Below are 15,644 nucleotides of genomic sequence, written 5' to 3'. Positions count from 1 at the left end.
TTATCACAAAATAATCATGATGGGAACCATCAGCAAGCGATTTCGGAACATGTACCTTCAGGAGATGCCGGGAGATCGACGGCAAAATTTAATTACGTTAGAAATTTTAACACCAAAAATCTATTATTTAGATAATCTACACACGAAGGAAGTGTTAGGGTGTCAATAATAAGACAATTTATTCGGGTTAGAATTGAAACTCTCACTTAGGTAAGATACAACATTTTAATTTCATTATCCACCTTCAATGAAATTTTCAACATAAAGTTTATTTTTGTTTCATTTCAAAAGTGGATACATGTAAAATTATATGATTAAAATGAACCGTATACATCTAGATGCTTGAATAATGAAATTTAATGAAATAAGTTTTAGAAAGATCATTTACAATAAAACATGCAAGGTGACAAACGCAAGCCCATTGGAAAGCCAAAAGGTCCTCACTTAAGATGTTTATGTCGACCTGTATCGGTAGGGCAATAAAGGCGAGTTCGTAAGAAGGCCAAAGAGTCCTTGGCACGTGGCCTTCGGGTTACTGTAGCGAAATAAATTACATCCACACATGTGATATATTCTAAAGATGAAAGAACTATATATGATATATGTAATCAACAAAATAAGTTTATAAATAGCTGATTAATTATGATGTATGATTAATGCCTAAAACTTAAATGTTTATCAAAAGTTTGTTCCAAATTATATATTTTTCTTATCCAGTACATCAAATGCTAATTCAGATATTTTAATATAAGAAGGCAACAAGTACCATATTAGATGAGTAATTTAATATATTAGTATGAGTGAAATCTTACAATAATGTTTTTTTTATCTTTAAATTGTTTATCTTACTTAGTTTCTTTTTATTCATATTCTATTATATTATATACTATTTCAAGTAAGAGAAAAAAATAAGGAAGAACCCACATAAGGCTCCAGTTTTGATATTTTTTTATGTATAGTTTTGTAATAAGCTACAATTTTGACAGGTATATTGATGGGGACATCAGAGCTTGGAGGGTTTATCACTGTAGAGGTCGAAGATATACAGCCTTGATTGAATCTTTATATTTTTTAGTTTTCATGTGTTGTAGGAGACTTATGTGATGTTATTTATTTTATTACAGTTTTACCCTCACTTGAGGGAGCTTTTGTGTTGTTTGGCCAAGGGTCTTCTAGTCTTTTGTTTCTTTCATGTTTTTTGTGCCTATATATATGGCCTATTGTTTTCTTGTAAGGATGAAGAATATTTGAAATAAAATCTTTAGTTATATGTTTCCTCTTCTCTTGGTGAGTTACGTTTGTGTGTGAAGTCCTTTGGAGAAAGGCAAAGAAATACCCAACAGCTTGTGAGCTCTTGGTTGATATCATCTCCCTATCTCTCTTCTTCTCCTTCCCTAGTTGTCCACTAATCCCCACCGTTGCAGCAACCTACTGCCCTCAACTCACCACCTCCTCTCTTCCTTCCATTCTACCTGCCTCCATCTTCTCTCCAACACCTTAGACCCTTGGGCTTCACAATCTTGTAATTAATTCACATTAATTGAGCATTTGTCTCAATTAATTGTGACCTTTGGGAACCCACAACAACTTTAACTTTTCTCTCTTCCCAAAGCAATCACTTTAACTGTTCTTTTTCTCAAGCCAAATAGTTTCCTTTCCAAGCAAACTACATTTAATTCTCTATCTTTCCAAAGCAATCACTTTAACTTTTCCTTTTCCCAAGCCAAATACTTCCCTTCCCAAGCAAACTACATCAAATTCTCTCTCTTCCCAAAGCAACCACTTCAATTTTTCCTTTTCCCAAGCCAAATAATTCCCTTCCCAATCAAACCACATCAGCCCTCTATCTTTCCCAAGCAACCAACTCTACATTTTCACCTCCCCAGCTGACTTCTCCACTTCCAAATCCTCCTATAGCTGAAACTTTTTTCTCCCTCACTATTCTACCTTTCCAAGGAAACCTAGCATCTATTTTTGCAACGAGGACATCGATTTATCAAAGAGTAAGGGTATCAAGGGGAATCTAAGGAATAACTAGCCATCATTTCATCAAGGACTTCATTCCTCCCATTCATGAGCTAAGTATCAAACTCTTCTCTTGTCCTTCTTCTAACTAAGTATTGATCTTCTCATTTCATCCATAGTAACATCATCACATATGTGTTGATTAATCCGTCAAGCCCTACTTAAATTTGAGTGATCAGAAACACTAGTGAGTAGTCTTTTAATTAAATGTTGGACTTGTGCCAACCCATATTAGCTAGTCTAAATTGATTCACCTATTTTTAATGTTTAGCCTTTACTTATTAGTTTTTTGCTATCACATGATCTAATAGTTTAAATTTTCTCATTGTTCTTAATGTTTTATGAAGTATATTTTACTGTCTATGATGTTATCTTAGCCTAAATCTCTAATTGCATGACTCATTTCATTTAGTTCTACATCATATATATATATAATTTTTTTATGATTTACATAGAATATCAAATTGTTTTAGCAACTCCGTAGATAAATGGATGATTAGAATATTATTGAAATTGCTTCCATCCTAAATAATATTATAAAGTAGAACTTAAGTTCTACTTTATAATCATCATATTAAATTTTGATTTAGTAGAACTTACATTATGTAAAGAGCTAATAAGGTGTTTCCCTGTTCACCTCGTGCAAACCTAAATGGGTCGTTTTGGGGTGTGACACAAGATAAAAAAAATATCAAACAACTTTTTTTATTACAAAAAATCAGCTTGCTCCATAATCTATACAATCTCAATTGATTTCTATTGGTGAAGTCAACTAATATACATAAGGAAAGAATGCAACAAGAATATTAGATTTTATAAAAAAAAAAAATTTAAGAAGAAATTGTATATTCCTAAAATAAGCTCATTTGTAACCCCATCCATTAACTTTAATTTTAATTTCCATCACTTTTCATTGCAGGATAATTTTAACTTCTATTTAAGGAGTCCAGGACAAAACCATAAATTTTATATGGTCTGGGACTAAATTGAATCCCTACAAATGGTCGGGGAACACTCCTGATCCTTTTCTCATTTTAAGTTAACAAGCTATTACATTATGCATGTAGAGCCAATGGCGGAGGGAAGGGGGGGCCAAGGGGGGCACGTGCCCCCCTCTAAAAAAAAATAAAAAATTCAAGAATAAGGAAGAGCAAAGGTTAACATGCACATTTTTATATGTGAGAAATGGATTATTTTCTCTTTATATACAACCTCGATTTAGAGAAAGAAGTAAATGGATTAATTTATTTTTTTTAATCAAAAAATTATCTTGATCGGGCACTAATCTCGAGAAAAAAATTATGTTAGAAACTTCAAAAATTAAATCGGAGACCATTTGAACTCTGATTTCATCAAACTTATAGTCGAACTGAACATCTCGAAAATATGAACCCAACAACACCAAATTTGACTCAATCCGAGCCCAAATGAGGCCAAATCAAGGATCCGAAGCATATTTGGAAGATTTAAAACATAATTTGGATGATCAAACAGTTTCCAAAATTTAATTGCTTATAGTCGAATTGAGCGGCTCGACAAGACGAATCCAACGAGATAAAGATCGTTGATTTCTGATATCATTAAGCTATATTTTTATTCAAATTTATGCTATACAATTAATGCATTTCCTTTTTTTTAATTAAAACTCTCTCCCTATATATATATATATTATATATATATATATATAATATATAATATTATATATATATATATATATATATATATTATATCGCGAAATCTTCGACTTTTATTTGAAACTTTATTTTGAAGAATCTCGAAAAAATTTTAGCTGAAATTGAAACTCACTTAAATTACCTGAAATAAAAATATTTTAAAGAATGTTGAGAAAAACTCCAAACGGAGATCCCCCCTATAATGAGTCAGCAAACAAAATTATTTTAATTTAGGCCCCCCTGAATAAAATTTCTGGCTCCGCCACTTGTAGAGCACTTGTGATAAGGATCTAGTTTTGTTGGCTTGGTTCAATATTTCTTAAAGCCGGCTATGGTGAATAAACTTATTAAATTGATAAATGAAAAGCTTAATCATTTAATCAATAGCTTCAACTTAATCAATATTATTTAATCATATATTGGACAAAAGAAGAAAATATGTATTTTTTTAAAACAAGCTAATGAAAATTTTTTCTTACCGCTGGCATATTGATTTATAAAAATACTTATAAAATCAAAAGAAAAAAAATAACTTTCTTTCCATCATTAACTTTATGAACCTCTTTCTCTAGTCTTTGAAGATACAGCCCCAAATTGTCTTAGTTTTTTAAGGTAAAGGTAAAGGTAAAGGTGCAACCTCAAATAGGTGGCCTAAACCATGGTTTAAAAATTGCGCAATATGAGGCTCGCCTTGAGGGCCGCCTTTGCGCAATTCCAGTAAAAAACGCCTCGATGCTTACGTCTCGAGTTTTTTATGAGGCTTGCGCCTCAACTTGGTTGAGGCCCGCATTGAAGCCCGCCTTGCCTCACTGGCATGAGGCTTACGCCTCACGCTATATATTATTTAAAACTTAACATAAATCTTGAAGTAAATGCCCGACATTGGACTTTATAGGAGAGGAGGAAGGGGAGAGAGCAGCTCACCATAATGATGATTCAAATGAAGAACCCCTTAGTGATGACAGTGCTGATGACTTATGAGTTCTTATGTGATATGTCATTGATATTTATTTTTGGAAATCGGAATTACATGTTAATGAAAAGAATACTAGGATTTCAGAAAGATAGAATTTTGAGTTGAACTATATTTCATGTTTTCTTATTATTGAGATATTTTGATTTCACTTCATATATTATGCTTTTTTATGTTTTATATTATCCACTCACTAGTATATAACAAATTTATCATTTTATGTTTACGCAATCTTTTAATTTTGAGGCTTACGCCTCAAAACGCCTTGAGGCTTACGCCTCGCCTCACGAATGAAAACGCCTCAATACTCGAAATATGCAATTTTAAACATTGGCCTAAACATAAGTTTTCAAGAACTAGATTCAGCCTGCAAGTAATATTTGAAAAAAAAAAGAAGTACTTAATAATTAATCAATAAAACATTAGTTTAGGTGAAAACTGCTTTTTTTTTTAAATTATGCATATATGTTATGATAGGCCATTAAAGTATTAAATAAAAATCCAAATACAGTCATGTTTATCAGCTAAAGGCCATCACTGCTTACCAAGTAAAGACATAAAATTTGTATTAGAGTAGCCAGCATTATCAAACCTGAACTAACCAGTCCAACTTTTAAATACAGACTATGTCATGTTCTCATTAACCAACAGCAGCATTCATATAAAATAAAGCTTCACATGAACTTAAAGTCAAAAGGCGCCATTATTTTATGATTTTTCCTTTGCAGAGATTTCAACTAGCTTCACTCAAAAAGATCTATTCTAATTTTTGAATAACAAATTACACATGGCTAACGATGCACATAAAAAAAGGAAGAATAGCAACAAATTACACGTGGCTAACGATGCAGATAAAAAAAGGAAATATTAACATTAGGGCAAACCATGATAGGAGTCTTTGTCATAGCCCACACTTCAACAGGAGCATCACGAAACAATATGAGAAGATACCTGCAAACAATCTAAAGTCATTTTATAGAACAGGAAAATAACATCTAGGGCATCTTTATTATGATTATAAATGATAGATAATTATAAATGATAGATAAATAACCGAGTTAAGGCGGGACAAGACATGGATCAATATTGTATTTGAATTATTCTAGCTATTTTAATTCCTTTTTATGCATTCAGTTGTCAAGGAAATCAATAATTATTAATAATATTTTCTTTAAGCTTGTTCTTTCATTTTCTTATTTCTTTCCTATCTTGCTTGATATTTAAATTAGTTTGTATTTATCTAGGGTAATTATACTTTTATCTAAACTATCTATCATGTAACCATATTTTCTATAAATACATATATGAGGATCATGTAACTATTATCTAGAATTGAATAATAAAACAAATTCACACTTTTCCTTCTTAATTCTCTCTCCTCACTCATGCCCATTGTTCTCTCATTTCAGTGAAAATCATTTAAGGTCTAAACCTTTATCCTTGTTTCTTCCCTGTGACCCCCTACCTCCTCTTCTCTTCCTAGCTTTCTCTCTCACCCTCTGATGCAAGCAAAAATTTGGGAGAGGGCCCCAAATTTTTGCAAGCAAAATAATGACTCTTCATATAACTTCGAAGATGCACAAAATACTACAAAGAAATACAAAATACTAAACAGACAGCTTTTTATATCATATAAAGACACTTACAACTTTTGAACACAAACACCTTACAATCTTGAACACAACAAACCAAAAGGAGCTTGCCAATCGTTGAGAAGAATGATACAGGTGAGGTGGCACTTGCATAGAGAAGAAAGGGATTAGAAGCCAAGATGAGGAATAGGAGTAACTCTCAAGTTTTCCCAAGATAGAGAAGAAGAAGAAGTGAACAAAGCTCTCAAGCTTTTCTAATAAAACCCTCAGATTTTCTTACTCCAAAAATCACATTTTTTAACCATCCTCTAAACATACAAATCAGCCCCTACTTATAGGCACAAAGAGGGCAGCCAAACAACCCAAATATCTCCCATTAAACCCATTAAATTCAACGAATATAGAAGGTCAAAAGACTGCAAGCAGCTGCAGGAAAACTGCACAGAAAACATGAAAAATCCCATGGAAATCCCCCGCCCCCAAACAACCACCAAACAGCAGTAAATAAACCTATTATATTTAGGGAAATGAAAGGCCAACAGCCACATAACCTCAGTCCCCAAACGGCACAGCAAAACAGAGAAGAAAGCCCACGGGAACCAAGCAGAAAAGCCACGGAACCGAGCAGCCGCAGAACCAAGCAGCCAGCTGCAGAACCGAGCAGCAGCTACGGGAACCAAAGAGGCAAAAGCACAGGAAAACCACCCAGCACAAGAAACCAACAGTCATCCACGGGAACCTAAGGGACAAGGCACGGGAAAACCACCAGCACAAGAAAACAAATAGACAAAGGGGAGGAGAAGAGGCAAGTCCACTCCAAAATGAATTCAAAACTTAATATCAAACCTTTTTGAATTAATAAGCTAGGAAGTGTAATAAATCCCCCAATCATTGAGCTAAACTTTAGCTCAAACATTTATGAGCTAAAACTAAGTAAATTCCAGCATCTTGAGCTCAATACCAAGCAACCAAGACTCACCCGAGAACACCAAAAGCCCAAGGGTCAAAACAAATTCTCATCTTGTTTTGACCCCCCCCCTGCATGCATCAGATACTCCCCTTCTTGAAAAACTCATCTCCTGATGAGTTGTCTTTTGATTTGATTCGAGGAGACGGTGGGAGTGCATCTAACTCTTGAATCTTAACCTCGAATTTCTTCAGGATTTCTTCTTTTTCTTTCTCGAATTGGTCTTGAAGAAATTTCTTCTTTTTCTCGAATTTCTCATCACATAAGAACATGTGATATTGAAGTTTGCACAACTCATTTTGTAGCGGATCTATTGAATCACTTTCAGTCGGAACCCATCTGTTCATCGGAAGAGGGACTTCAAGATCTTCTGGCTTGCTTTCTTCTTTGACTGAATCGGTCTTTTTGTGATTTTCCATTTTTTTATAAATACTCAAAAAGAAACTTAGACTCAAAGAAAGAAAGACTCGCCCTAAAGAAACCTAGACTCTTATGACACACACAACAACTGCTATGACTCACCAAGACTTTACTCGACAAACCGGGATAAGAAATCAACAAAAACACACCAACCAAGGATAAGACCTTACTCTGATACCAAATTTTATGTAAGCAAAATAAGATCCTTGCTAGGAAATAGAAATGACACAAATTAAAGAAAAGATACAAAATACCAAAAAAGAGACTTTTATATCATAATAAGAAGACACTTACAACTTTTGACACAAACACAAATTAAAGACAAAACCTAATGATGCTTCATTCCATTAAAAGAATGATACAAGTGGGGTGTAAACTTGCGGGTAGAAGAAGAGATAAGAAGCCGAGAAGAAATGGAGACAAGCTCGCAAGCTTTCTCAAAGAGGAAAAGAAGGAGGAAAGTTGGACAAAGCTCACAAGCTTTTCCAAACAACAAACCCGCAGGTTATGGCTTCCAAAAATCACATCATAAGCATCCTCTAAAACAGCCACAAACCATCCTATTTATAGGCATAAAAAGGGTAGCCAAATAGCCACTTCACACAATAATTAACCCAATAAATTATGGGAACTAAAAGGCCAAAAGACACCAAATGAAAGGCCAAAAGTTAGCCCAAAAACTGCAGCAAATGGAAGACCAACAGCCACAACAATTCAGTCCCCAAACGGCACAGCAAAACAAAGAAGAAAGCCCACGGGAACCAAGCAGAAAAGCCACGGAACGAGCAGCCAGCCATAGAACCAAGCAGCCAGCTGCAGAACCGAGCAGCAGCTACGGGAACCAAAGAGGCAAAAGCACGGGAAAACCACCCAGCACAAGAAACCAACAGTCAGCCACGGAAACCCAAGGGACAAGGCAAGGGAAACCACCAGCACAAGAAAACAAATAGACAAATGGGAGGAGAAGAGGCAAGTCCCCTCCAAAATGAATCCAAGACTTAAGAGCATACCTTTTTTAGATTAATGAGCTAGGAAGTGCAATAAATCTCCCATTTAATGAACTAAACTTCAGCTCAACATTAATAAGCTAGCAAGTCCAAGAGAAGTTAAAACCAAACTTTAGGATTTGATTTGACCCCCCCCCCTGCCTACATCAGACTCCCCTACTTGAAAAACTCATCTCCTGATGAGTTGTCTTTAGCTTTCTTCCGAGGAGACGGTGGAAGGGCATCAAGATCTTGAATTTTTGCTTCATAATTTTTAAGATTTCATCTCGTTCTTGCATAAACTGAGCTTGCAACAGTTGCTTCTTTTTCTCGTACTTTTCCGTACACATATGCATCTTCAATCGGATTAGTTGAACTCCCTTCTGACGGCATCCATCTATCTATCGGATTTTGAACTTCAGAATCTTCTAGCTTGCTTTCTTCTTTTGACTGAATCAATCTTTTTGTCTTTTTCCATTTCTTATAAAAACTCAAAAGAAACTTAGACTCAAAGAAATAAAGACTCAACCTAATGAAACCTAGACTCACTTGACAACAAGACTCACATGACACTCACATTCATGACACCAAGACACATAACTTGCTATGATACCAAATTTGATGCAAGCAAAAATTTGGGAGAGGGCCCCAAACTTTTGCAAGCAAAATAAGACTCAACAAAATTTAAATAACTTGATAACAAAACTCACATGACACTCACATTCATGACACCAAGACACACACAACTTGCTATGACTCACCAAGAATTACTCGACAAACCGGAATAAGAACTTGCTCTGATACCAAATTTGATGCAAGGAGCCCCAAATTTTTGCTAACAAAAGAAGACTCTTCCTAGGATAATAGAAACTACACCAAAGAACACAAAAAGTGACAATTGAACTAAAAACAACTTCACTTTAATATAAAAGACTTACAAATCTTTGACGACATACAAACGACAAAATAAAGACATAACGACTTTCCTAAACTTGCTTTCTTGGATTGAGAAGAAGGATACAAGTGGGGTGGATTCTTGCGTAGAGAAGGAGGTAAGAAGCCAAGACGAAAAGAAAGAGAAGCTAGCAAGCTGTCCTAGAAGGAAGAAGAAGAGAAGTTGGACAAAGCTCTCAAGCTTTTCCAAAGAAGAAAAACCTCTCAGGTTTTAGACCCAAAAATCATCATCATCACAACTCTAAACATACAAATCAGCCCCTATTTATAGGCACAAAGAGGGCAGCCAAACAGCCCAAATATCTCCCATTAAACCCATTAAATTCAAGGAATATAGAAGGCCAAAAGATTGCAAACAGCTGTAGGAAAACTGCACAGAAAACATGAAAAATCCCATGGAATTCCCCCCCAAACAACCACCAAACAGCAGTAAATAAACCTATTAGATTTAGGGAAATGAAAGGCCAACAGCCACATAACCTCAGTCCCCAAATGGCACAGCAAAACAGAGAAGAAAACCCACAGGAACCAACCAAAAAAGCCACATAACCGATCAGCCGCAGAACCAAGAAGCCAGCTGCAGAACCGAGCAGCAGCTACGGGAACCAAAGAGGCAAAAGCACGGGAAAACCACCCAGCACAGGAAACCACCCAGCTTTAGTGCTTTGTTCTTAGCATAGAATTATGTGGCTTTTATTTGCTTAGAATGTGAAAGGTTTTTGGGGCTGTTTGTATTCTCCTCTCATTTCTATATATAGTAGATATTTTGGGTTGTTTAAGTTATATTATGTGATTTTTGGAAAGAAACCTGAGGATTTTTGGAAAAGCTTGCGAGCTTTGTCCACTTCTTCTTCTATCTCTTGGGGAGAACTAGCAAACTTGAGAAAATATAACTAACAAAACAAAACACAACTTTAATATTATAAAAGGACTTACAAACAAGGACTCTTACAAACTTGACTCAAACAAGACACCCTAAACTTGCTTTCCAAAAGAAGAAGGATACATGTGAGATGGTACTTGAGGAGAGACGAAAGAGGTTAGAAGCCGAGAAGAATGGTGGAAAGAACTCGCAAGTCTCCCCATAAATCCTAGTCAGAAACCATCCTACATCGCACGTAGCTCCCCTAACCAATCCTCTCAAAATCAAAGATTAAATTTAAGAGGAGTCAACCAATCCAAGAATAACAAGATATAGATGGTCAAAATAAAGAACTTATAAATTCATCAATCAAAAAACAAACAACAGTAAAGAAAACTTCAACAATAATCAACTTGATTTTTTGTGCATCAAGTGATCTAAAACAAGACATTTAAGATTTTAAATACAAAAAAAAATCTATCTTAACAGCCTTAAAATAGGTCAAACGTTTTAAGTCCCAAAACACAAAACAGGCCAGAGAAATTTCAGATATGCTTTATAAGAAAGAAAGACTAAATAATTCAGTTGAATCATATTAGATTCATATAAACAGCATTATACAAGGCATATTCATGCTTTTTTTTTGTTGTAACATCAATGATTTTAAACAATGGAAAAAACAGTTCGAGGAAGATTGATTATTTGAGGGAGAAAATCACAAGTTGTATTCAATTCTTTTAAATATCTAATGAAGAATTTAAACCACACAAAAGGCTTTAAAACGTATTTTTCATCATGCCAAAGTTAATGATGATAATATGAAATTTTGTTAAGAATTTTCCTTTTCTTTTATGACAATTTTTCCATTAACAATCAATGGTTTTGGGGCTGCCTGACAAGAAAGAGATTTTCATCCTTTTGGTTTTATTATTAGAAGCAATTTAAACCTTGTAAGAATAAGATGCGCATTCTTAATACGAGACTTTTGATTCATCATTTAATAGACCCACCCAAAAGTAAAATCAATAAATATGACAAATAAGGAAAACCAAAAAAAAATAGCAATATTAAGACTAAGCAGCACAAATCACCCATCTCCAATGCCAACCTTCCTGACGAAGAAGCCTTCAGAGCTCTTATAGGAGCACGTTCTGGCTTTTGGTGGACTCGAAATGCACGATTAAGTCCACTCCTAAGGCAAGTAACAACCAGTTTATTAACATAACCACCTGTTTTGTCATTTGCCTGGATTCAAGATACATATCAGGAGCAACAAATAGAATTTAGATATTGAACATAAGCATGTCTGCAGTACCATGCAAGTGCTAATAGGTACCTTTTAGACAAGTGTGCAGTAAATCAAGAAATTTCTAGGAGGAAAATGCATATATGCATATTTAGGGATAAAAAGAAAATATTATATTGGAATTTAATGGGAAAATAAACTGCAATGGCTTGAAAGCTGTGAAGCAGAGCATTTGAACACAAGAACAAAACTAGGCAGAAAGTTCAACATTAGGCGTGTCACTTGTTATTTTCCAAGAAAATTTCTCAACATCTCTTGAATGTCCCTTATACATATGGAGAACGCAAGCAAGGCTTTGGACCCAACCTATCACTATTTGATTAGATTACATCCCAAATCCATTTTATATCGGATCATGAGTCTCATTCTCCCACCTTGTCAGTTTGTATCTTTGGTACATATTCCTCCACTTTGCAGCGCATATTGTGATAAAAAATAAATATTATTTTTATACAATAAATTATGGTTACAGACTTTTGGATCTATAAGAAAATCAAGTACTTTTATACAATAAATTATGGTTACAGACTTTTGGATCTATAAGATAATCAAGTTTCATGGGAAATGCTCATATGCTATCTCTCTCATAATCACAAATGCTATAGATGTTACCATCAGTCCAATCTGTCACCTATGGTCTATGAACAATGGAAATAAGTTGTCATTATGGTCATAAACTTCCCTAACAAACACACCCCGCCCAAACCAACTATGGTAGCTCTCTCTTAATCATAGTGCTCTAAGCATCACTATCAATCCATTTTAAAACTATGCCTCTAAATATTCAAATAAGCTGTCAATTTGTTCATCAATTACCAATGAAAACCAGCTATTTTTTGTCTCTTGATCTATCATGCAGTCATCAACTACCTCATGGAGAACATATCAGCCAGTTTGAAAATCTTTCTTTTGTGATCCCTTAATTCTCCGGCTTTCTCTTTGGCACAAAAATCTTCGGGCTTTCATGCTTAAACAATTTAGCTCTAGCCTCTTTGTTCCAAATTCCAAACAAGTTTTAAAATTGTGTAATCGGGTATTGAAGCATTTTTCTTTAGTGAGGTGAGGCGTAAGCCTCAAAATCAAAAAATTGCATAAAGATAAAATAATAAATTTTATATACTAATGAGTAATCTAATAATATAAAACATAAAAAAGCACAAGATAAAAAGTGTCAAGTAAAACGTTGTTTGAAATTAAAGTGAAATCCAAACAACACAATAATAAAACAACATAAAAAACAGTTCAACTCAAAATTCTATCTTTTCCAAATCACAATATCCTTTTCATTAACATGTAATTCAAAAAATAAATAGCAATGACATAACAACTTAGAAGTCATCAGCACTGGCATCACTAAGGGAGTTTTCATTTGAATCATCATTATGATGAATTGCCTCTCTCTTTCCTCCTCTCCTTAATATCAGTCCAATGTCTCTCAATCAGCTCCTTCTTCCTCAATATCAGTTATCTTCCTCTTCCCTAAATATTTTTGAACAATATCAAGATGAGTAATACATGAATAAAAGTAAAGTTTAAAAAAACTATGTTATTTATATACCATTTTTTATTTGTTTTGAGTTGTGGTGGATGTAGATGTTCTATGACCATCAAAGAAATCAACATTTACACTTCCTCTCATAATTCAGACAGCATCACTTCCACGTCATCATCTACAAATCACTCATCATCATATGTGATATGCTCACAAAAACAAAGGATCTTCGTTATCCTTTAACCCTTTTTTCTTCAAGTTCTTGTTTGAGTCTCCTATTGTACATAATGTACACTAGTGAATTCGTCTTCAATATTGACAAACGATTTTTTCTTTTTGTACGCACTTGGTTGTAGAAACTCCAATTCTGTTCACAGCCAGATGAAGAACATGTTAATCCCAAAATTTTCATAGCAAAAAGCTGCAATTTTGGAGTGTCATCACCAAACTGAATCCACTACTCAACTAAGATTTACATAAATGAGCATAGTCAGTGCTCAAAGAACAACTTTTAAATAAATGATTAAAAAAACAAATAAAAATGAATTTACGTAGAGATCGTGTAGAAAAAGTATCCTTACCCTGTTGTAATCCAAAAAAAACTTCTTTATTAAGGAATCAATTGCATTTCAGCATTTGATCTTTCAGTTGTGTCACCTATCAATCGATCCATACAATGGTACAATCTCAACTTTATCTCAGGATTTGTAGACTTATTCTGTACATATTATTACTGAGGGTTCAAGTAATAGCCTAATGCATGCAAGAGACCGAATGCAGCCGAAGTTCATGTTCGAATAAGAAGGTCGACTCCACCTGCGAACATTCGAAGAAGGCAACGAAGCTTTCAGAAAGTGGTCGAATAATGCAAGGAAGCTTTTGAAGAACATTCAAATCCCTACCTGTCGTGCGGCGAGGTCGAAGAGGACGAATGCATGCAAGGAAGTCGAAGAGCACATTCGAAGAGGCTGACTCCACCTGTGATCATTCGAAGAAGGCAACAAACGAAGCTTTTAGAATGTCGTCGAGTAAGGAAACAAACCTTTTTGGCGAACTTTTAAAGCTCTAGGCGAAGTCGAAGAGGTCGAATCCAACCGAAGTCAAAGGGCATGAACGCAAGAAATCGAAGTGGAAGAACGAAATGAATGAATAAAAACACTGATATTAAGTTTAGGTTTTAAATGTCTTTTTTTAGAGGCGAACGCCTCTCTGAAGTGAGGCGAGGCGTGCGCGCCTCTGTTGGATTGAGGCATACACCTCGCGGAACACTTATGAAGCGGCCGCCTCTTTGCGTTAAAGGGCAGAAACGCGCTGAGGCGCGCCTCTTGTTGCGCAATTTTAAACCATGGTTCCGATTACCTTTTTTTTCCTTAATATGAGGGTAGATTCATTAGTTATTTCTCTAGAAGCTTCATTTGGATGCTAGGAATTTGAATGAAAGAAGCAATATAAGAGTGCATAAACTTTTTTCTAGCAATTTTATATTTGAATCTATTTATTTCAAGATAATCCCTTTTCTAATAAGTTGAAAGGATTTCAACTATAGTAGACACCTACAAAAATCATCAATAACATGAACCTAAAACCCTAGACAACTCCCCCTTAAATAGTCGTAGAACACAATAACACAATTAGAACCTTCCTAATTAATATAAACATAATTTAGAAAACCTTTCTAAATATGTGGAACCCTCCTAATCAACATAAACATAATTTAAAAAATCTTTCTAAATAATTAAACATGATTTAAGAAACTAATGTGAAACGTACAGGCAAGGATGAGTGAATTAAGGAGTTTGCACGCTTAATATTTAGAGCACAATAATTAAATATTTAAAGTGATTTCAAACGGCTAAGTAAAACCAAAGAGCGGTAAAATAAAAGCTTAGGCTGAATCACACGCGTAAAAGTGGAGATCAGAAAACAATCAAGTTAATCTAATGTTTCATACATGAGAGGTGTTCAACGATAATCCCTAAACTAACAATGAGTTTAGTCACTAAGAGACGCCCATCACTCAACTCTTTCAACTTCTAGGCATTAGCGGAGAGAATGACATGAACCTTCATGAATCACTTATAAACCACAATTGAGTAGCGATTAAGAGATTAAAGATTTGGAGGAGAGTTTACCCAAATAATCGGAAAATACGAAGTTCCGGATGCTATAGGGAGGCTTGGAAGGAAGTAGGTGGCATCCATGAACCTTCTTGAAAGCGTGGTTAACAATTTGAAATGTCCGGGCAGCGTTTGAAGACCTTTCACTTGACTGGACAGCAAGATACAGGTGCAGATGTTCCCTGGACAGCAAACTGCACTGTTGGAAATAACTTGGGCAGCATGCGGGAGTTGCCGGACTGTTGGGCAGCAAGGGAAGCTAGCTGGAATTCCTTCT

General features: G+C 34.8%; 1 protein-coding gene across 1 annotated transcript in view; it reads right to left on the bottom strand.

The window, feature by feature from the left end:
• LOC110104186 (WD repeat-containing protein 11-like) overlaps positions 1-15,644 on the bottom strand; it is a 90,728-nt gene that overhangs the window by 51,317 nt on the left and 23,767 nt on the right. Inside the window, exons 5-6 of the mRNA XM_028693102.1 lie at positions 11,561-11,697; positions 5,556-5,622 (exon numbers count right to left, since the gene is read on the bottom strand). Coding sequence (XP_028548935.1) covers positions 5,556-5,622; positions 11,561-11,697 — 204 coding nt within the window. The remainder of the gene's footprint in view (positions 1-5,555; positions 5,623-11,560; positions 11,698-15,644) is intronic.

This window comes from Dendrobium catenatum, unplaced genomic scaffold, assembly GCF_001605985.2.
Source record: "Dendrobium catenatum unplaced genomic scaffold, ASM160598v2 fragScaff_scaffold_231, whole genome shotgun sequence".
NCBI classification, from domain to species: domain Eukaryota; kingdom Viridiplantae; phylum Streptophyta; class Magnoliopsida; order Asparagales; family Orchidaceae; genus Dendrobium; species Dendrobium catenatum.
This window is presented reverse-complemented; position numbering and strand designations above follow the sequence as displayed.